The 21,287-nt window shown below is 45.3% G+C and overlaps 1 protein-coding gene and 1 non-coding gene across 3 annotated transcripts; both read left to right on the top strand.

Moving 5' to 3' along the window:
• The first annotated feature begins 3,609 nt into the window (after positions 1–3,609).
• On the top strand, positions 3,610–20,988 carry PDE6H (phosphodiesterase 6H). 2 transcript variants are annotated; one of them, XM_073327387.2, is made up of 5 exons: positions 3,610–3,689; positions 12,792–12,961; positions 18,525–18,703; positions 19,305–19,345; positions 20,463–20,988. In XM_073327387.2, the coding sequence occupies exons 3-5, from the start codon at positions 18,570–18,572 to the stop codon at positions 20,537–20,539; spliced, it is 252 nt and encodes an 83-aa protein (XP_073183488.1). In that variant the 5' UTR covers positions 3,610–3,689; positions 12,792–12,961; positions 18,525–18,569; the 3' UTR covers positions 20,540–20,988. The 2 variants fall into 2 exon arrangements, with proteins under 2 accessions (XP_073183488.1, XP_073183489.1); XM_073327388.1 differs by lacking the exons at positions 3,610–3,689; positions 12,792–12,961 and adding an exon at positions 14,642–14,754.
• Positions 5,803–5,904, top strand: LOC140905682 (U6 spliceosomal RNA). The gene has a single exon (XR_012156921.1). It is a non-coding gene; the product is annotated as a U6 spliceosomal RNA (small nuclear RNA).
• Positions 20,989–21,287: the final 299 nt, after the last annotated feature.

Consider the following 21,287-nt stretch of genomic DNA (forward strand, 5'->3'; position numbering starts at 1 on the left):
AAGGCACACACTCAGTGCCTCACTTGTCTTGACTATAAAGAAGCCCTGAAATACTAAACACATCAACAGGAGGGGGTGGTCAAACTTCAAAATGTCAGAGTCTGAGTTTGGATCAGAGAAGTATCCAGAAGTTTGACCGTTTCTTACTAGTTTAGCCAAATCTTTAAAGGCACCTTCCTAAACCACACGACCTTTGCCCCCTAAGGCCAAGTGTTCTAAAATCTAAAATCAGTCAAGTAGCAAAAATCATGAGATTGGGCTAAAAATCATAAGAGTTTTTAAAAATAAAAAATAAATGTGGGGTTCTTTCTAGTTGCCATCTGGTACTGGAGCCTTTAGGGTTCATGTTTTCAAGCTAGAAACTTAGTAATTAAGAAAAATGCTGAGGTTCTCATATCATCACAGGAATCCAGGAGCTTTAAGGAATAAAACCCTAATATTGTGATAAAAGCAGGAGAGTCATCAACACTCCCCTTCCAAACCTCCTACAGTCCTGGGCTTCCGTCTATTTGAGGGTTTTTTTCCCAGCGGGTCAGGGTGAACTTCTGCGCATCTCACAGACTTTTTAACATCTTCAGGAGGCTCTCATGATGTTTGGAAGAGCTGAGAAGTAAACCCATGCACTCCTTCTAACACCATCCTGCTTTATCTTTTTGGAGGAGGCAGCCTTCCTATCCACCCCTTTAGTTAGCTGCAGAATTGGAAACACTCATTTGAATCTCACTAAAGCTGCACATTAGCCTTTCAGTGCATGCAAATCTGTCTCATCCCCAAAGTACAAACACCATGCAACAATCCCTGTTCTCTAAAATTGTGGAGGAGGGCAGGAGGCGTAAAAGATCAATCAAACTCTCCCCAGTACACCACTCATCATTTTGAGAGACCCTAGAACATAATTAAGTATTGACTAGCCCTCTTTGGAAGAAGAGATTTCTGTGACTGTAATGGAAGGGGTAGAGGATCATGTGATGGTTAGATCTCCCAGTGACCATTGGGTTATCTCTCCCACTGAAACCAGGAAGGCCAAACCCTTATCAATACATTTCAGAATCTCACCAAAAATAAAAGAGAGAGAGAAAGAGAGGATCCAAGTGGTGTGGTGGTTTATATTCAGGGTTTGTCTCTGGAGTTCTTAATTTTTGGAATCAGTGTATTCACTTCTAATCAACAGGCAATAGACAACATATTGTAGGTAACTACATTTTGCTGTCCTGAGTTCAGTTGGATATAGTGTCCTCTTCATTTTGTGTCTGAAATTTTGCAGAATGTTGCTGTATGTTGTTTAATGCCTTTGGTATATTCCACCCCAGAGGTAGCTGCATTTCAGCAAGGGATGAAGTGATCTTTATATTCTGCCAGTTGCAACTGGTGACCACCAGATTTAGTTAACACTGCAGACCAATTTCTGTCATAACCTTTTGTTTTCACATGCTTGTAAGTTTCCAAAACATTCATCTTTGAGGCGAAATTTTCTAGTTATGGGCTCTGACACAAGGTGATTGAAGTTGGAGCAGAGATTCCAGCATTTTTTAATGATGAGAAGTTATAAAGCCTATGTTTTTCCTAGTGCAAACAATGTTTAATGTAGAGATGTTTGAGTGAGGGGTATAAATGTGCACTTGTATAGAACTTTACAAGTATTATTATTTAATTAGAGTTCACTCTACTCTGTATAATTTCCTCTGGTCCTGCACCTACATCATTAACTGTGCCAGCCGTACAAGTGACTGATCTTTTCTGGGAGGAATTCACAGTTGTGTTGCAGCAACCTTATGCCCGTAGAGCTGATGCAAAGTAGTTGTAAGTCTCACCCCGAGGCTTCCCCAGAAAGATAAAACAGTTGTCATTTATTCATAAAAAGCTACAAAATCTTAACTTCAATGGTGTCACCCTCGGCAGTATGGCAGGGGGACTCACTGCCCTCCTCCCCAGGCTCCCAGCTCCAGGTCCTCTGGTTGGTGGAAATGTTGATAATACTGCACAATGTCGTCAAAAATGCGCATCATTCAAAGGCCCTTTCTCCCACGAACGCAGTAGTACCAAATATGACAAACCTAGAACACTTATATAGATAACTATTCAAGAAAATGTTGAAAAATCAACTTTTTAAAATTATACTTTAACACAGGCATGACAAACATGCATCCCTCACCAAGTTACATTGTAGCCCTTGACTGACAGTACTGTGTTACCGGCTAATGCTCAGAACATGATACCTGGTTACATAGGCGCCAACTCCGTGGGTGCTCATGTCCTGGTCATGTCCAGATCTTAGTATGATGTTGATCTACATGAGACTTTGGGAAAGTCCGAGTTCTCCAAGGTATCATGATTGATGTTCGAATGCTATGGAACAATGCATGTGTGCCAGGTGAAAAGCAAACTAATGCACATCTTGTATGGTCCTCCTAAGCCAGGACCTACTGACAATGTAACCGGCACATTATGTCGGCAGGGGCCTTTCAGCAGAGCAATCATAGATGGTATGACTCAGGTACAAGTTCTTGGCAAACCAGAACCTGTTAACACCTGCTGAGATTGGGCTGAATACTTCAGTATGAGGTCACGGAGAAAATACTGGACCTATGATGAAATCCACCTAGTGTTTGACATGTATACAGAAAAATCAATTAAAAATATTACCAGAAAGAAGAGCCTCCATGCTATTGCACCTGTGTAATACAAATTCACTGACTCCATGAACATCTCCAGTGCCACAATGAAATAGCTACTATCTCATATTCACACGAAGGATGAGTTAAATGCATATCTTGCAGGAAAAACACTCCAGCATGTGAAGAATTGCTTGAAGAATTTGGTTGTCACATGGTATAATCAAGCTGCTGCCTCTCACTATTCAGTGGAGTTTCTTTGTAGTTCCCATGAGGAGGCTGACACTAATATAATCTTGCATGCTATCAATGCCACAAATGCTACTAAACTTTGGATATTTGCACAAGACACAGATGTTTTAGTGCTCACTGTGAGATGCTACCCAAGACTTCAGCAAGATTTTGTTTTTGTGCCTCCTGCTGGGGAACAGAATTGCTCTATATCCATCAGAATTGCTCTATATCCTATAATTTGAACCATTAAAAGACACCATCCTGAAAGATTTCATTCCATTTCCGAATGTGACACTACTGGACAATTGGCTGGAAACATCAAATTATCTTACTGGAAGGCATTTGATTCAGCCACCAAAGACTCCTTCCTCGCTCTGAAGATGCTTGGAACAGCTGGAGGCATTCATATGCCAAGTTTAGTATTTGAAGACCATCATTGTGACATTTGCTGAGCTACATAAGTGGATGTTTTCCAAGAAGCAGACAAACAGAGAAAAAATGCCACTGACAAAGGATGCATTTACATCTGTTATCAGGAAGGCAAATTACCAGGCAATGGAATGGCCTCAGGATGATTAAGTGCATCTGTCATAAATATAAAGGGAAGGGTAAACACCTTTAAAATCCCTCCTGGCCAGAGGAAAAACCCTTTCACCTGTAAAGGGTTAAGAAGCTAAGACAACCTCGCTGGCACCTGACCAAAATGACCAGTGAGGAGACAAGATACTTTCAAAAGCTGGGGGGAAGGAGAAACAAAGCCTCTCTCTCTCTCTCTCTCTCTCTCTCTCTCGTCTGTGTGATGCTTTTGCGGGGGACAGAACAGGAATGGAGTCTTAGAATTTAGTAAGTAATCTAGCTAGATACGCGTTAGATTCTGATTCCTTTAAATGGCTGAGAAAATAAGCTGTGCTGAATGGAATGTAGATTCCTGTTTTTGTGTCTTTTTGTAACTTAAGGTTTTGCCTAGAGGGATTCTCTATGCTTTGAATCTAATTACCCTGTAAGATATTTACCATCCTGATTTTACAGAGGTGATTCTTTTGACTTTTTCTTCTATTGAAATTCTTTTTAGGAATCTGAATGCTTTTTTCATTGTTCTTAAGATCCAAGGGTTTGGGTCTGTGTTCACCTATGCAAATTGGTGAGGATTTTTATCAAACCTTCCCCAGGAAAGGGGGTGTAAGATTTGGGAGGATTTTGGGGGTAAAGACGTTTCCAAACGGGCTCTTTCCCAATTATATCCCTGTTAGATGTTTAGTGGTTACAGCAAAAGTCCAAGGGCAGAAGGTAAAATAGTTTATACCTTGGGGAAGTTTTAACCTAAGCTGGTAAAAATAAGCTTAGGAGGTTTTCATGCAAGACCCCACATCTGTACCCTAGAGTTCAGAGTGGGGAAGGAACCTTGACAGCATCCAAAACTACTCTCCTTTATCGGGCATAGATGGATCTTGGAGAATGGACTGATCACACCAGTTATGTTTGAAATACCACACGCTCTGGAATCAATCCTTCCGCTAATCGAATGGTCATGTGCAAAGACCAGATGCTCACCACCCTGCAAATGTTTGGCCATCAGCCTATCACTTATGGAGATGTATGAGTGTGGAACGGATGAGGATTAGTGTGACAATGCATCTAGCAGTGGTGCCCTAGACAGAGACAACACTGATGATGACTCCGATGAATGAACGCTTTAAGTCTTTTTTTATGTAAGCAATGCATCCTGGTGTTAAAGTGTAATTACCACAACTTTGCCTTTTAAACATTTTCTCCAATATATATCTACATAATTGTTCTAGGTTTGCCTTGTTTGGTAACTGAGTTTGGGTGGGGTGGGGAAAGGGCTTTTGAATGATACCCAACTCGCCCTATTTCCGATGCATTATATTATCAAAATTTCCACCAGCCGGAGGCGCAGGAGCTGGGAGCCGAGTTTAGTGAGTCCCTCCTGTGACACTACCAAGGGTGACACCACTGAAATGATGATTCTGTGGATTTTTATGAATCAGATGACACCTCCCTGACCCTTCCATCACTGACTTGCCCACACAATGAAATTTGACTATATTAGGCTCCTAGGCTAGAGTAGGAAGCCTCCCTTCTAAATGCAGAAATCCCCCCTGCCCCAATGAAATTTACAGTATCTCTTGGAAACTGTCTCTATGGTAAGCTAGTGATGTACTTTGGAATTCTGTGGGAAGAAAGTTGCAAAATAAATGTAGAGCAACTTCAGTGGGATTGACAGGAGAATTTGGCCCAGTAACTGAAATTGTATAAATGCATATATGCTATACAAGTCCCCAGCCTGCCTGAGGGATCATTTAAAAGCATAAATCCTGTTGAAGTTATTGCTACTCACAGGAACTTACAACATATTTTCCCCATTGTTACACTACTTCACTCTACTAGTACACTAGTTTATGTGGCAAGTGAAAGTGACAGAGATGTGAATACATACCTTGGTATGGGCGCAGATGTGCACAGTGTGAGAGCCTCTGTATAGATAGGAATGGGTGTGTGTTTAACATGCCTCAGCACTACATGTGGTAGGCTGAAGGTCACAGAGCATGTGTTTAGCAAAGATGGGAGGGGACACACATGGAATGGTCCAGACACACAGCACACAGCAGGGGCCTTCATGGGTTTCCGTAATTCCTGACCCATATTACTGTAGAAGGTTTCCTGTGGAAGTAGGTTCCTGAAATTCATTCAGAGGGATGAGACTGCAGGTGTTTTCCAGGTTGGGTGGCACGGAATCGGTCAGGTGGGAACCTGAGCCCAGGGGAATGTGATGGAGTGCTCTGCCTGAGGGGGGCGGGGGAGAGATTGGAGACTTAACGCCCAATTAAGCAGCTTTTAAGCCAGCTAAAGTGCTAATCGCATAACTCCAGTCCCCAGTTCAAAGGTGAGGAAGGAAGACACAGGAACCCTGGGCAACTGCTGCTGCCTCTCCCACTTGCTTCGGCAGCACATATACTAAAATCGGAATGATACAGAGAAGATTAGCATGGCCCCTGCGCAAGGATACACGCAAATTCATGAAGCATTCCACCTATCAAACACACAAAGGGGGCAAGGCTGGGGGAGAGGGTGTTGGTGAAATGAGAGGGTGGTTCAGGCAGGGAGAAAGAGACTGAAAGGTAGAAAGTGGCGGGAGGGGGCAGCTGGAAGAAAGGGGAAAATAGGGACCTGGGTGGGGACACAGAGAAGGGGCAGAGTGGAGTGAGCCAGAAGGATTGAAAAACAGTCTGGTAAAGGAAAGAGGGGTCAAAGACTGCAAGTATGTCTACACTGCAAAATGGGTGTGCTCTTAATGCAGGTTAGCTAAATCAGGTTCAAATGGCAGCAAAGACACAGCAAGCCCCCCAGCCCACAGAGGTAGACTCGTGCTAGTGGGGCTCAAGCTAGCACGCTAGAAACAGCAGTGTGGATGTTCCAATACAGGCGGAAGCTCAGGCTTTCAAACCAACACAACCCCCTGTGCTTCCAGCCCGAGCCTGGACATCTACACTGCTGCTGTTAGCATGCAGACACAAGCCCCACTAACACACGTCTGTCTACCTGGGCTGGGGGGCTCACTCCCAGCTGCAGTGTAGAGATACTTTAGGGGAGCCTGGGCTTGTCTTGAGCTGCTAACCTGAGTTAGGTCGACTTGGCATGTCATCCCTGCTATTTTAACCTGAGTTTGCTAACATGGGTTAGCTGACCAGAGTTAAGAACACACCTCTTTTTGCAATGTAGACATACCTTGAAAGAGAGACCCAGGAAGGGAGAGGGCACTCTAACTAGGAGAGTAGGGTTGCCACCCATCCGGTTTTCACCTGGACAGTCTGGGTTTCGGCTTGTGTGTCTGGATGCCATTTGACAAGCTCTGATGTCAGGTTTTTTTTTCAATCTGGGGGGAAGAGTCAGAGCAGGCGCAGGGCCTGTGGAAGAAGTGGAGAACAGGGAAGGGCCTCAAGCATGGGAGGCAAATTCTATGGGCCCGTGGAGCCTGGGCACCAGGAATATTCGTGGCCCGGGGCCCAGCTCCAGCACTGTTTGAGGACGGGTCTCTCCCTCGGCCCCACCTTCCACCCCTGGACACTCCCCCTGCACCGCCAGGTGATTTAAAATGGCCCGGGGCCCCCACCCATCACCGGCAGCGCAGGGGAGCTGAGCAGCTTCCTGCCTGCATGCTCCAGGTAGCTGCCGGCCCCTCCCTGCTGTCCCTGGGCGGGGTGGGTCTATGTCCCACCCCAAGCACCCCTGTGGCCAATAGGAAGCTGTGGGGGCAGTGCCTGGGGGTAGCAGCACACAGAGGCCCCCCGGCCCGCCCTGCCTAGGAGCCCCAGGTAAACGCCACACACCCCCATCAACCCTCCATCCCCCACCCCTTACCCTCCCGCCCCCAAACTCCCTCCCAGAGCCTGCACCCCCACCCCCAGCCCAAAGCCTGCACCCTCACCCCCTCCTGCACCCCCCTCCTAGCCCAGAGCCTGCACCCAGCACTCAAACTCCCTCCCAGAGCCTGCACCCTGACCCCCTTCCCACATACCTCATCCTGCCCCAAACTCCCTCCCAGAACCTGCACCCCCTCCCTCCACACCCCCTCCTGTTCCCAAACTCCCTCCCAGAGCCTGCATCCTCACCCCCAGGCCAGAGCCTGCACCCAGACTCCATCTTAGAGCCTGCATCCCTCAACTCCTCCGGCACACCCACCCCCTGCCCCAGCCCAGAGCATCCACCCAGCACCCAAACTCTGTCCCAGAGCCTGCACCCCCACCCACTTCCCACACAGCCCCTCCTGCCCCCAAACTCCCTCCCAGAGCCTACACCCTTCACCCCCTCCTGCACCTCCACCCCGTGCCCCAGCCCAGAGCCTACATGTTCTGGGCACCACCAAAATTTCTACAAACCTGCCATCCCTGGCCTCAAGGGAAGAGGTGAAACAGGGGTAGGGCCTTGTGGGTCCAAAGTTACCAGCCATTAGAAAGGTGTCAACCCTAAGGAAGAGGGTGAATACAGGAAAGGAGACAGGTTTCTGGATAGGGAGAGAAGGATTCTACAGGTCCCCCTAGGTGCAAATTAGAGAACAGCAAGTGAATGTCTCAGGCCTGGTCTACACTACAGAGTTAGGTCAACGTAAGGCAGCTTAAATCGACCTAAGTCTGTAAGCGTCTACACTAAAATGTTGCTCCTGCTGATGTAACTCGCCTGCTATTCTGACTTAATAACTCCACCTCCATGAGAGGCATAGCACTTAGCTCAATGTAGTTAGGTCAATGCAGCGTCAGTGTAGACACTGCGTTGCTTACGTTGACTTTAGTGGCCTGCAGGAGGTGTCCCCCAATACCCCACCGTGACTGCTTTGGTCACCGTTTTGAACTCCACTGCCTGGTGGCCAGGTACACGCCTCTCCCCTCAAAAGTCCCATGAATTTTTGAAATTCCATTTCCTGTTTGCTCAGTGTGGAAAGCTCACCCAACGACTGTCTAGCTGACCATGCCAGCTCCACGCTGCAGACAGACTCCTGCCAGGAGCACATAGGAGGTGGTGGATCTCCTATGTTTCTGGGGAGAAGAGGCCGTGCAAGCACAACTCTGGCCCAGCCATAGAAATGTCGCTATCTACAAGCAGCTCAGTCAGGGGAGAAGGGCTACAAAAGGGACCCGCAGCAGTGCCATGTGACAGTTGTACCAGAAGGCAAGGGAGGCTAACAGTTACTCTGGTGCAGAGTCGCAGACATGCTGCTTTGACAAAGAGCTGCATGCCATTGTCGGCAGAGACCCCTTCCCCTCCCGCCCTCAAGAGTCCCCCGATACTTGGGAGGAGCTGGAGTCATAGACCCCCAAAGTGAACAGTGAGGAGGAGGTGTTAGGCAAGGAAGAGGAGGAGGAGGAGGAGTATGGGAGGAGTGTTGTATGTAAGACATAGGAGGTAACTGTCCCACTCTACTGGGCACTGGTGAGGCCTCAGCTGGAGCACTGTGTCCAATGCCGGGTGTCACACTTTCGGAAAGATGTGGACAAACTGGAGAGAGTCCTGAGCAACAAAAATGATAAAAGGTTTAGAAAACCTGACCTTTGAGGAAAGGTTGACACAAGTGGGCATCTTTAGTCTTGAGAAAAGAAGATTTGTGAGGAGGCCTGACAAAGTCTTCAAATCTGTTAAGGACTGTTATAAAGAGGACAGTGATCGATTGTTGTCCATGTCCCCTGAAGGGAGGACGAGAAGAAATGGCTGCTGCAAGGGACATTCAGGTTAGATATTAGAAAAAACTTTCTAACTCTAAGGGTGGTTAAGCACTGGAATAGGTTACCAAGGGAGATTGTGGAATCCCCATCACTGGAGGTTTTAAAGAACAGATTAGACAAACATTGGTCAGGGATGGTCTAGGTTTACTTTGACCTGATGACTTTTTAAGGCATCCCTTCCAGCCCTGCAGTTCTATGACTCTAGAATATAAGTGAGATCGCAATCAGGGTGTAAGTATTTTTATTGTTTGTTGGAAATTCATTTCTGGCCTAGGTGGGATTTAGAAGGACAGAGAATTTTGTGAAAAGGACAGTGACAAGTTAGTCCAAATAACAAATATTGTACATGTTTTGTATCAGCTGGTTTAGGTCCTCAGCTGGTGTAAATTAATGAGTATAGATCCACTGATGCCAGTGGAACCACCAGTCAAGGATCTGGCCCACTATATTTCAGCCTCAGGTCAGATATCTTTTCATAGCAAGACAAACTCATCCATGGAATTGTGAGTTTATTTTAAATTGTGTGTTTCCTGTATCATTAAAGTTTGCCAAATTTGTTGTTATTTCCAGTATAGTTATGATTACCATAGTTACCCTAGGGTTTGAGATCTTGGGGGAGGGGTTGCAAAAGATTTCTTAGAATGGAAGTAGGGGGAAAGGTCATAGAATATCAGGGTTGGAAGGGACTTCAGAAGGTCATCTAGTCCAACCCCCTGCTCAAAGCAAGACTAATCCCCAATTTTTGCCCCAAATGGCCCCCTCAAGGATTGAATTCACAACCCTGGTTTACCAGGCCAATGCTCAAACTACTGAGCTATCCCTACAGCAGCATTGAGAGTGGTGGTTCTCCCTTCCGGGGCCATAGAGACAGGATTACTGTTATTGTTTGACCCCAGTTTCTGGCCCTGTTCAGGTCTAAGCTGTGTTACGTGGGAGTTGAAAAAAAGCATGAAACTCAATTTCTCACTGTGTTAGTCAATCACAAGAAGGGATGGAAGCCAGAGTATGAAGCAGCAATGTGGGAGGCCATAGCCATGGACACACAGAGGGAACTGATCTGGTACTTGACTCCTGGTCAAGCCATCATGCCCAGCAAATCCCATCATCCAGCTGGGATGCTCCTTAAAATTACAACAGTCACTCCTGCATGTCTGTTAGTGCCATGCAAAGGGAGCATTAAGTGCACGCTTGCCTGCATGTTCACACACACACACACACACACTGCAAAGCAGAGTCCAGCACCTTCAGGAGAGAAAGAGAAGCGAAAGGGGAGGGTGAGAGAATAGATGGAATGAGAGCAGTAGAAAAAGGGAAGGCAACAGTGGGAAAGAGTGAGAAAGGGATGAAAAAGAGAGACAAGAGAAGAACATAAATGGAGCTGGTTGAGTATTTTCTGTCAAAATGTCTTTTTCACTGGAAAATGACTTTTTCAACAAAATGGAAAATTTCATTAAAAATGACAATTTTCGTCAAACATTTTCAGGTTTTTCTCAGAAAAAAAATTATTTGTTTTAAACTGCAAAATTGGGAATTTTGGTTGCTGAAAACCTACATAATTTAGTTTTACTTTTAGAACAAAAGCCTGAAAAAAGTTTCAAAGAAAAATTTCGACAAAATAAAAAAAAGTTTCATTTTCATCAACATTTTTCACAGGGGAAAACAAAACAGTTGTTTCCCAGCATGCTCTCAATATAAGAGAGAGGGACAAGGAGAGAAAACAGACATCTGGGCCAGTTGGAGGCAGACAGAGAACTGGGAATGAGCAGTGGGTGTGGGAGGAGAGTCTGGTGCCAACATACTGCAGCTGCTTATATCCCCAAGGCTGCTCCAGCCTGCAGGAAGCTGCTGACCATGTTTAACCTCAGAGTATTTGTGTGCCAGAGCCAGTCCCTGCAGGGAGGAGGAGATGACAACCCAAATATTAAAAAATCGTTAGTCCAGCCTCAAAAAATTATGAGATTGTCTTAAAAATCATGAGGATATTAGAAAAATATATTTCAGCTTCTTTTTCTTTGTCTTCTGGTTTCAGACCCTTTAGGTTACACCCAGGTCACATTTTCAAGCTTTTCTCCACAACCGTGAAAGTAGGGACTTACTGACATTTTTTAAAGAAAGCTGAGATTCTCACACAGGGTATGTCTACACTGCAATTAGACACCTGCAGCTGGCCCGTGCCAGCTGACACAGGTTCACAGGGCTCAGGCCAAGGGGCTGTTTAATTGCAGTGTAAACATTCCAGCTTGGGCTGCAGCTTGAGCTCTGGGACCCACCCAACTTGCGGGGTCCTAGAGCCCAGGCTGCAGCCCGATCCCGGACATCTACCCTGCAGTTAAGCAGCCCCTTAGCCCGAGCCCCACAAGCCCAAGTCAGCTGTTGCAGTTTTTTAATGGCAGTGTAGACATGCTTGTAATGGCCAACCTGCAAGATGTGACGCTTCAAAGAAAACACCAAGGCACAGATCTTCAGAGTATTTAAGTCAATATCTTTGTAAATCTGGACTTAGTTATGGTGAGAACTGTGACACTTGCTAGAGTTGGCAATACTGCCAGTATTTGATGCACCTCTGACATTGCATTCAGGCCAGGCAGAAGGTGGGCTCAGCCCAGCACTGCACTCCCTTCATGATATTTGACATAATGCAGTATGACTGAGCAATGCAATCGTACATGAGGTGGCCACAGGCCTGAACTAAGTGGGTAGTTGCCTCGGATGCCACACTTAATAGGGCACTGGAATCGCACTGCGATGCTGTGGTAACTCATCAACAGTCCAGTCTTGAACTGTTCTTCTGCACCAGGAGTTTCTGCTCAGTTGCTTTACCCTCTCAGAGAGTTCCCTGTTCTTGTTCAGCCGGCCATTTGGGTCCCAGATGTGCCCCAGAATCCTTTCTATCAATAGGTGCAGCATCACCTTTTAAACACCACTGTAGCTACTTCAAAGGTTACTGGGTAAGTCTGGAAGGTAGAGATACCTGCTTCCGAAATACAACACTCTCTCTCCCACTCTTCTCTCTCTAATGTTATGTTTGTGTCCTTCTCCTCTTGCAATTTCTGTATCTCTTTTCATTCCACTCCCTGTTCTCAGAACAGTATACCCCTTCCTCTGTGCCTTGACCTCACTCCCTGGGCCAGATCCTTAGGTGGTGTAAATAAGCATATTCCCACTGAAGTCAATGGAGTTACATCAGCTGAAGATCTGGCCTTCTTCAAAATCATCTTCAGACTCACTGCTTTCATCTAGATCTCTGTCACTGCTCTCCTCTGAGGCTCGTGCACCTGATCATTAAAAGACATCCCAAATAAAAAACAAAGGTCTTTAAAAAAAGTATGTTAAAATCAGTGGAGTTATTCCAGAGTTTAATTTGGACCAATGTATGATCTGCTTCCCTTGTAAAATGTCCTCACAAAATGTTGTATTTCCCTTGTCTTCTCTATCACACCCCTACCTGCCTCTTCTGTCACTCCATTCATCCACAGGCCTAATCTCTCTACTCCAGTGCAGGGGCACCCAGAAGACCTAGCTGTTACCTTAGCCCATGGGCTATAATAGTGGCAGTGGGCTACTCAACTACTTTGCCTCAAGCTACTAGATTGTTGGAGATGAGGGAGGATTCCTTTTCCCCACATTCCCTTCCCAACTCAGAAAACCGACTTGGGCCTTCCGTTAGGAGCATGTCATGGTTATAACATTTCTTTAAATCTTCCCCTAGATGCAGCCTCAATAAAGCCAGGATCAAAGGTCTTGGAGACGCGGTTGCCATCCTCCAAGGACGAATGCCTCATGATTGGTGCCTTGAGTCTGTGACGTCACCTGCGGGCAGACTATTTCTGGAGAATGAGTTGCGTCTTTGAGAGATTTTTCTAATCAGGCCGGAGGAAGGTAATTTAATGATTTCCGAGAGAAGATCTCAGCACTGTAAGTTTTCCCTACAACCTCTGTGTACCCCAGACTGATGGTGGGGAGGGAGGGTGGGAGGAAAGAGAGAAACTGAGCTGAGAAAAGTCTAATGAAACCACTGGGGAATTGTTTGGAGTTTTGTGTCTGGAAGAGACAGTTTTTCATTTCTTAGGTAATGTTTTGCTCTGTCTCTTACCTTAGTATAAGGTAGGGTGACCAGCTGAAACTGACAAAATATCAGGACACTTGGGGGAAGCTAAAAAAAGGAAAGTGGCCGGAGTGGCGTTGCCAAAGCAAAGAAAGCAACAAAACAACAACAACAACAGCAACAAAAAAGGCGGCTGGAGTAAATGGAAATCTTGCACGAATAGTCAGCCTACCTATAAGAGGCTGGTTAGTTTGGAAGCAGCTTCTTCCTTAGTGTTTTTCTTGGTGACTGTTTGGTTTGGACTGTTGCTTGGCTGTTGTGGAATTCATCTGAGTCTTTGTATGGCTGGCACTGGCAGGGCATTGCTGTAAAATGTGTACAGTCTGGTAAAGACACTACTGGAGTCCAGGACTCAGCTGCTGTTTACAAGGTACTGCTGAAACCCCAGGAGGTATTTGAAGGGTTCTGCTCACACAGCTAGATACCCCCTTCCCCAGTCTGGTAATAAACCCTTTCTCTCTGTAACAGTCTGTCTTCCAAGCTCACCATTTCACCTTAGCAGGATGGGATGGGATTTCCTAGGATTCCCATCAAGGAGGGGGCTGCAGGACTTCAGTTCTACTTAGAACTAGCTTAAAAGCTGACTCTCTTTTTAAGTGTATCCTTTTTTGTTTCTGTTTGGTCTTCAAACCATTGCTAGAGAAAAGAGTCTGAGAGCTCAGAGCAGTAGGTTACAGGCATCAGCAGTGGCCGAGGCTGGAAATATTCATTACATCCCCAATTCAAACAACTGGCACTGGAGCTGTGGGTCTTCTCTCCATTCAGCCACAGTTATGTCTGATACTGGATACAAAGTCCTCTAGCTAGAGCACTGCTGCAAGGAAGACCACTGCTGCAGCACACATGGGGCCCATAGCTGAGATGGTGAGGACATCACCACCTGGAATAAAACAGCGAGAGCATTTCTACCTGGAGACGGTGTGTGTTTCCAGGGCATCATTGCGAGGAAGATCACAACCCACCTGGGACATTTTGGGGGCTGCACTGCAGATCCCAGCACACATGCAGTAGTGCGTGTCTGACCTTCCCAGGGCACGGACCCGAGGAAGGTCACAGCCCACATGGGGAATCTGTTTGATGTTGCTATAAAGAAGATCATGTCAGATGTCTATTTCGCCTGTCAGGGAAATTTTCCATAGAGGATCAGAGATTAAAGCTGTGAAGGGGGTGGATTAAAGAGCAGCTATTTGTCACTAGTACTCAAGCCTCCTTAAGTGCATTGGAAGCACAAGGTAGGATGTCATCTGCCAGCACTGGGATAAGAACATCACTGAGAACAGATTGTATTAGGTAAAATTAGTGTTCAGACGCAAGCAAGGCTATTACGCAAATGGATTAAATCCTGGGCCAAGTAGAGATCCTGTCAGAGCCAATTAGATAACACTGTGTGAGGGAGGGCAGAGGATGTGAAGGAACATTCAGTTGTCCAGCAACCTTCACTGGGAAAGGACAGGAATCCACAGCTACTGGCTCTGTCAGTTCTCTCACCCTGGGACTATCTTTCACTGTCTGGCAGTGACATTAGTGGCAGGGGAGCTGTGGCAAAGCCTCTGGAACGTATTGAGAGGTAAGGCGCCAGAGAACTCAAAGAGGTGCCATAGAGAAAGATCAAATCTAGTAGGAGTTTGGCAGGCACCTAAGTATTGGGGTGACGGGGACCATCTGAGTACATAGATAAATGGATAGAGAGGGTTTCAAAACACAAGCGGAAGGCTGTGTTGTGTGTTTCCCCTACTTCTGTGAGTCTTGGGCTGCAGCCCCACTCAGTGGTCCTGCATGGTTCCGGAGGAGTTGGTCACAGAGGACAAGAATTGGTGCAGCTCTTGTGTCCATGAGAATTGGTCTCCACTGCAAGAACAGAGACATCTTTGCCTGTGTGTGAATGGAAATTAACTCTCACTGGCCTGTCAGTGTAATGGCAGTACACTGATGTTGTGCTGTCTGGTGCCGAGCTTGAGATGAAGGAAGTATGAACTCTCCCAACACTGAGGCTACTTCCTACCCAAAAGCTCTGTGCTCTTTCCCAAGGCACCATCAAGATGTGGAGATGGGTAGGGAGAACAGGAGTAATGAAGGTGCTGAGGGGAAGAGAGAACTGTAATTCCTTAACCCTCTTGAATCCCATGTCTCCCCCTCTCTCTTACATCTCCTAAGGTCCCTTCCAACCCTGTGATTCTGTGACTCTGTGACATCGGTGCAGATGAGAAATAGGATGTAGTATGGTTTTGTCTTGAGCTTTCTCCCACCATATACCAGGTGGAGGTGGCTGAAACATCACTTAGGAGTGGGGTGGAGGAAAGGCTCTGAATCCCACAGACGGAGCCCTCCTATTATCTGCTTGTCTTCCTGAGCTCGGGGCCAAGGGGTCTTTGAGGGACTGGAGGCCGCTGCCTCTCAAAGGCGTTATGATCTGGAAGAAGTGTGGTGTTAGCACCAGCCTGGTGTCTCACTGACAGATGTTAGCCCCGTTGCCTCTCCGGTTTCCTGATGTCAGTATCCAGGCTTAAAAATCTCAGTCAGCCATTTTTACCATCATGTCACATTTCGTGGCCAGGATAGGAGGCAGCCAGCACAGTATCTGGGTCTGTCAAAGTGGATCAAAGCTGGTTAGAGATGTTCTCTGGATATGGATTACACATTTCTGTTGCCCTGTGCCTCTAGTACTCCAGGAGGGTGTCTACATCATTGGAACTGTGTACTACCCCTTGATTATTATTGTTCTTCAGAATAGTGCACAATGCTTTAACCACAAGTGTAGGCAGGTATAACCCATGCACGATGCTTAATTTTTATGCTTAAAGCTCTACATTTCTTAGAGCAAAGCAGCAGGGTTTAAAAAAATTTTTGTCAATTCTTTAAATAACACATTCTCAGAAAGGAAAGATGGTCTTGTGGCTAAGAAAATAGGGACCAAACTCCCTGCTAGTGTAAATTAGCACAATTCCATTTACTTCGTCAGTGAATTTGGCCCTAAACTGAGAGTCAGGAGATCTAGGTATAATTCTTGGCTTTGACACAAACTTACTCTGTGACCTTGGACAAATCACTTAATCTCTGTATCTCAGCTTCTCTTCTATAAAATGTAGTTTCCCCACTCTGCAGGGTTGTTGTGAGGATAAATTCATAAATTCCTGGGAGATGCTCAGATACTATGGTGACAGGATTCATATAGGTAACAAGACAGATACATAACTAGATTTACTGTGACTAGGTTTGTGATCAAACTGAGTGTATAGCAAGTGTGCCTTGGAAGATTATGGATATACTGTAGGCAGCAAGGCTAGTGCATATACATTTCAAACTATTCCTGGCTGTCACTGCAAACTCTACTGTCTGTTATTTCACTTGGGATGGCTTTCACCGTTCAGTCTCTCGTGTATTAGTGTATGGAAAGATGTAGCTATTGAGGTATTCATAGGGTGTTCAGCACTTAGGTATCTGAGCTCCTTGTATGGAACACTCTTATTTCAAAGTATGTGGTGTATCAACACACATGCACACGTTAAAATGGAATTGCTAAGAATATATTTTTTGCTCCTCAGGCTGTCCCCCCTGACCTTTCCAGATTTTGTTTAAAGGAAAGAATTACAGCAAGTGCAGGCACTGATGAGGGGCAAGAAGCCCTCTCATTCCATGGTTGTCAATGATCTAAAAATATTCTCAGCTCTTTGGTGGCTTTTATAGGCTGGTGATTAGAAAGATCTCATCTCTGCAGACTGTAGCGTCATCACAGAGGGTGGGGGAGGGAAAGAGGATATTTGGAGGATTATACTAAAGTTACTGCGGTGACATAAAGGGATTTGACGTCAGTACTGAGACCATGAAGCTAATTCCAACACTTGTTAGCATGAACATTCAGTAAGTGAACCAACAGAAATGCTTTAGGACAGGAGTTACATGATGAACACAAAGAAGGGAAGTATGTGACTTCAGGAAGGGAGAAAGATGGACAATGGCCTTTTCCATGGGTGCACATAGGAGTGGAGCTGAGGGTAAAATGAGTAAACAGAGTTTACTCCCTTCTCCTTTGGAGAATATGGAATGTATTGTAGGCTAGTTTATCCACTTTTTTTTTTTTAACCAGTATACCACTGGGTGCTCTTGAACAATGTGCAATGAGCTGCATCAGACTTAATGAAGGGATGGTGACACCATGGGACACAGGTGTCAGGGATCCATGTCCTGTAGGGTGTAGAACCACAGGACCCTCAGATACCAAAGCAGCAAAAGAGAATGTATGTCCTCTACGTGCCAGCAATTGAATTCATATCCTTTCCAGTCCACCATCCACTAGGGGATGACAGTGACCAAATGGTTCCTTGGCACTTTTACAATCTGCTGAACAGATGTACAGATTTGAGAACCACACAGTGTTAATTACTTAGCCTTGTTCCTGGATTTCCTTTTTATGATATGGAATTGTGGCCTGATCCATATGCAGCAATGGAGTATGCAAAACCGTTGTTCATGGCACTTAAAATCATCAAAATTGGAGATGGACAATGTCTATTGGGCCATCTCACCCATTCACACTCTCCCACATCCTAGTCAATGAAGGATTGTTTCCTAAAATATATTCTCCACTGGTCCAGTTTAAAACATCTTGGGAAAAACTATTTCCCTAGGAGGCTAATAGTCCATATTGCCTAGATATTCTGTAATGATTATAAACATTTTCTTATGGTGAAGTGGCACCCAGTAGGTAAATACTAAATCTGCAAATAAAAATATAGGCATTACCAGAGTAGGACAAACCAATTGTCTAGCTCCATTAGTACTAGTCTTCCTGCTCCACCAGAACAGATTACTGGGCTTTCTGCTCTAGCAACCTGTCTCCAACATTAACCAGTAATGCATGTTTCAGAAGCAGGTGTAACCATCTGTCTGCAGGTCACTGTGCAATATCCTGCTATGGGGATAAATGTCTCTCTGCCCCCAGCTGGTGTCCCCATGGCTTGGAGACTGAGAACTTGCCATTTTTATCCAAGCAAGTGTGACTGCAGATGCTGTTCTGATTCTTATACTGTACATAAGAACGGCCATACTGGGTCAGTCTAAAGGTCCATCTAGCCCAGTATCCTGTCTTCTGACAGTGGCCAATGCCAGGTGCCCCAGAGGGAATGAACAGAACAGGTACTCATCAAGTGATCCCTGTCACCCATCCCAGCTTCTAGCAAACAGAGGCTCGGGACACCAAACCTGCCCATCCTGGCTGTTGAATCTCCATCCAGGCTCTGGTCAAAGTTATAGTCCTTTCTTCCTCCTCTAGTTGATGGTATCTAGAAGTCATAAGTTGAGCACTCTCCTTCCATTTCATTATCTGCATTTGTCTTACAGACAGGAAGATTTGAAAGAGTACCTCGTGCATACAGCAACCCAAGAATGAGCGACGCCAATACCCTCAACACCACAGAAGTGGCAACTGGTCCCACCACACCACGCAAGGGACCTCCCAAGTTCAAGCAAAGGCAGACAAGACAGTTCAAAAGCAAGCCCCCAAAGAAAGGAGTAAAAGGGTAAGAGTACTAATGAGAGCTCCAGGGAGTGGTATGTCCCTTCCCATATATTAGGTGAAGCAGTGAGGAGATCTGATACACCTTCTCATATCTGGGAGCTTTCAGATGATCTCTGTATGAATAGAACATGAGAAGGCAAGATACATTCTCATAGGGAGGAAATCATGCCAGAAGTGACACTTCCCCCATATGAGTCCGACAAGAGAGTTGCACCAAATTCTCCATGGAACCCATTAGGCCAAACCAGGAAACACTTGTATTATACTCTTGTGTCACTCCCTTTTAGTGTTGCCAATCCAGTAATTAAAGATTAATCTTTAATTAAAGATTATGTCATGTGATTATGTCCAGGAATTCATCCAATCAAAATTGGCAACCCTACGTCCCCTTGGCAGTGAGGAACTTCTTGTGAGCTGTTCACTCCTCTGCTGCTAATCTTTTGTCCTTTGTCCCTGTAATTTAGCAAAATCCTCGTTGAACTATTCCCTTTTCTCAGGTGCTGATCCAATCTCCCTTCAGTTAGGAAAGACCCTGTGTGAGGTAATACTTCTCTTTTGGTTCTGTTCCAGCCTCACCTCTCCTCTGTTGTCCTTTCTCACAGGTTTGGAGATGACATTCCAGGTATGGAGGGACTTGGAACAGGTAAGTCATATTTAATATTGCTCTTCAGATGCCTTTAAAGTATTTCTGTTACAAAAACATAGAATCATGGGGCTAGAAGGGACAGCAAGGGTGATCTAGTCTAACCTCCTGACAAGATGCAGGATTTGTTGTGTCTAAACCATACAAGACAGATGGACAATCAGCCTTCATGCTTCAGGGCTTAAGATGATTGCTTACTATGGTCAGGTATAAATGTCATTTTTGTCCTTCCATAATGTAGCACTGCACAAGTGGCCAAGAGGCCTTGTGAGTGTTCCAGCCTCCCTTCCTTGTAATCTTCTATCAGCTGTGGAATTAGGCAAATACTATGAAATATTTATGTCTGTTTGAATTTTTAAATGGATTCACTTGGCTGTGAATGGGCTCACTTGTGTTTTGCTTTCTGCAAATATTGTAGCAAATTACTTCACTGGCAGGAAAGTTCACAGAAACAGTTACTTTAATGCCAGTAATGCAAGAAAATCACAGAAAGTGAATTTCAAATTGCTAATTGTTAGCATTCTCACCAGATTGCTTATTCTAAGAGTTACACTCGTCCACCCAGTGACAAGAAATGTGTCATGTGATCTGTCCAATCAAAACAGCTCAGATTTCAAACATCAGACACACCCCAATAATCTACACACCTAGAACAGTGTGCCAAGATTATTCAGCAAATAGTGTCAGATAACAAAAGTATTCAAGAAAATCACAATCTGGTTATAAAAACAAACAAACGGGGAAGCAAAATTAATCAGAAGTTTTTAAGTGAGCTGTTCAAATAGCTCTAGTTATCAGTTGCTGAAGATGAGATACAAGACTGCATGGACTATGGTTTTTTTTCTGGTGCAGCAAGAGGTGAAATGCCACATGAGAACCATTGATCTAGTTCAGTGTAGCGGGAGGCAGGAGTCTGCCCACTCTTACCCTGATGGGGTGGGGAAATATTGTCCCTCACCTCTCTGCCTAGTCTTTGAATAGAGGCCCATTTTCCTTTCTCCTTCACCTAGCACTATTTCTTTAATAAAGCAGCCTGCCCATCCCTATAGGACAGAAGAATCAATCAGGTATACGGAGCTTGTACTGAGCTTGTCAAGTTTCACTCTCTGTCTTGCAGATATCACAGTGATCTGTCCATGGGAGGCTTTCAGCCATCTGGAACTGCATGAGCTGGCGCAGTTTGGTATCATCTAAGTCACCAGAATGGTGTCTTCCAAGGTTCCAGAATGGTCTTCTTCACCATTGACACTTATTTTCGGCCCTTCCATCCACCTGCCGAGATTCTGTTGAGCACGTGCAGGGTGGCTTCATGAAATTCACCTAGTCCTAAACAATTCCTTCTCAGATTAACTTGGCAAGAAGTTATCAGGGACCCTGAATATTCACCAGGCCTCATCTGATGAAACTACTGGAAATGTTTAAACATCTCTGTAAAATATCCTCTCTTCCCCCTGGAGTATTCATGTGTGTGAAGTCTTACCTGTATCCCCTGACTCCTGGGATGCTGTATGTATGAATTTTCACCCTATATCCCCTGCTCTGAGTTACCTGAGATACTGTCTGTATGTGCCTATTTGAAGTCTTATCCTGTATTCCCACCCTTGACCCTATGAAATCTAACTCTGAATTAAACCTATCCGCCACTCTCAGGACACTCTCAGGCTTTCCATGTGTATGTGAAGTCCAACAGATGTGGATGATATTCCCATGATATCTGAGCCAGCAATCAATTGCTCTGTGTATATTCATAGGGAACAGAGTCCTCAGAGTCACCTATCCACCTTTCATTAGGAAGGAGAACCTGGAGTCTCTCATGTGAGCTCTGCATAGGGAATCTGCCACTAAAATTCACCTCACAGCCATAGAACAGAAGGGCTTGGGAATACTACATCTTCCCTATATTATCCACAGGTTAGTGGAGTAGTCATTAGATTTCTGTTGC

This window comes from Lepidochelys kempii, chromosome 1 (assembly GCF_965140285.1).
Source record: "Lepidochelys kempii isolate rLepKem1 chromosome 1, rLepKem1.hap1, whole genome shotgun sequence".
NCBI classification, from domain to species: domain Eukaryota; kingdom Metazoa; phylum Chordata; order Testudines; family Cheloniidae; genus Lepidochelys; species Lepidochelys kempii.

Bases quoted from the DNA above. Each gene is read 5' to 3' on its own strand.
- PDE6H (XM_073327387.2), top strand. From the start codon at position 18,570: ATGAGCGACGCCAATACCCTCAACACCACAGAAGTGGCAACTGGTCCC. The intron at 18,704-19,304 runs GTAAGAGTACTA...CCTTTCTCACAG, and splicing joins CCAAAGAAAGGAGTAAAAGG to GTTTGGAGATGACATTCCAG. The intron at 19,346-20,462 runs GTAAGTCATATT...TCTGTCTTGCAG, and splicing joins TATGGAGGGACTTGGAACAG to ATATCACAGTGATCTGTCCA.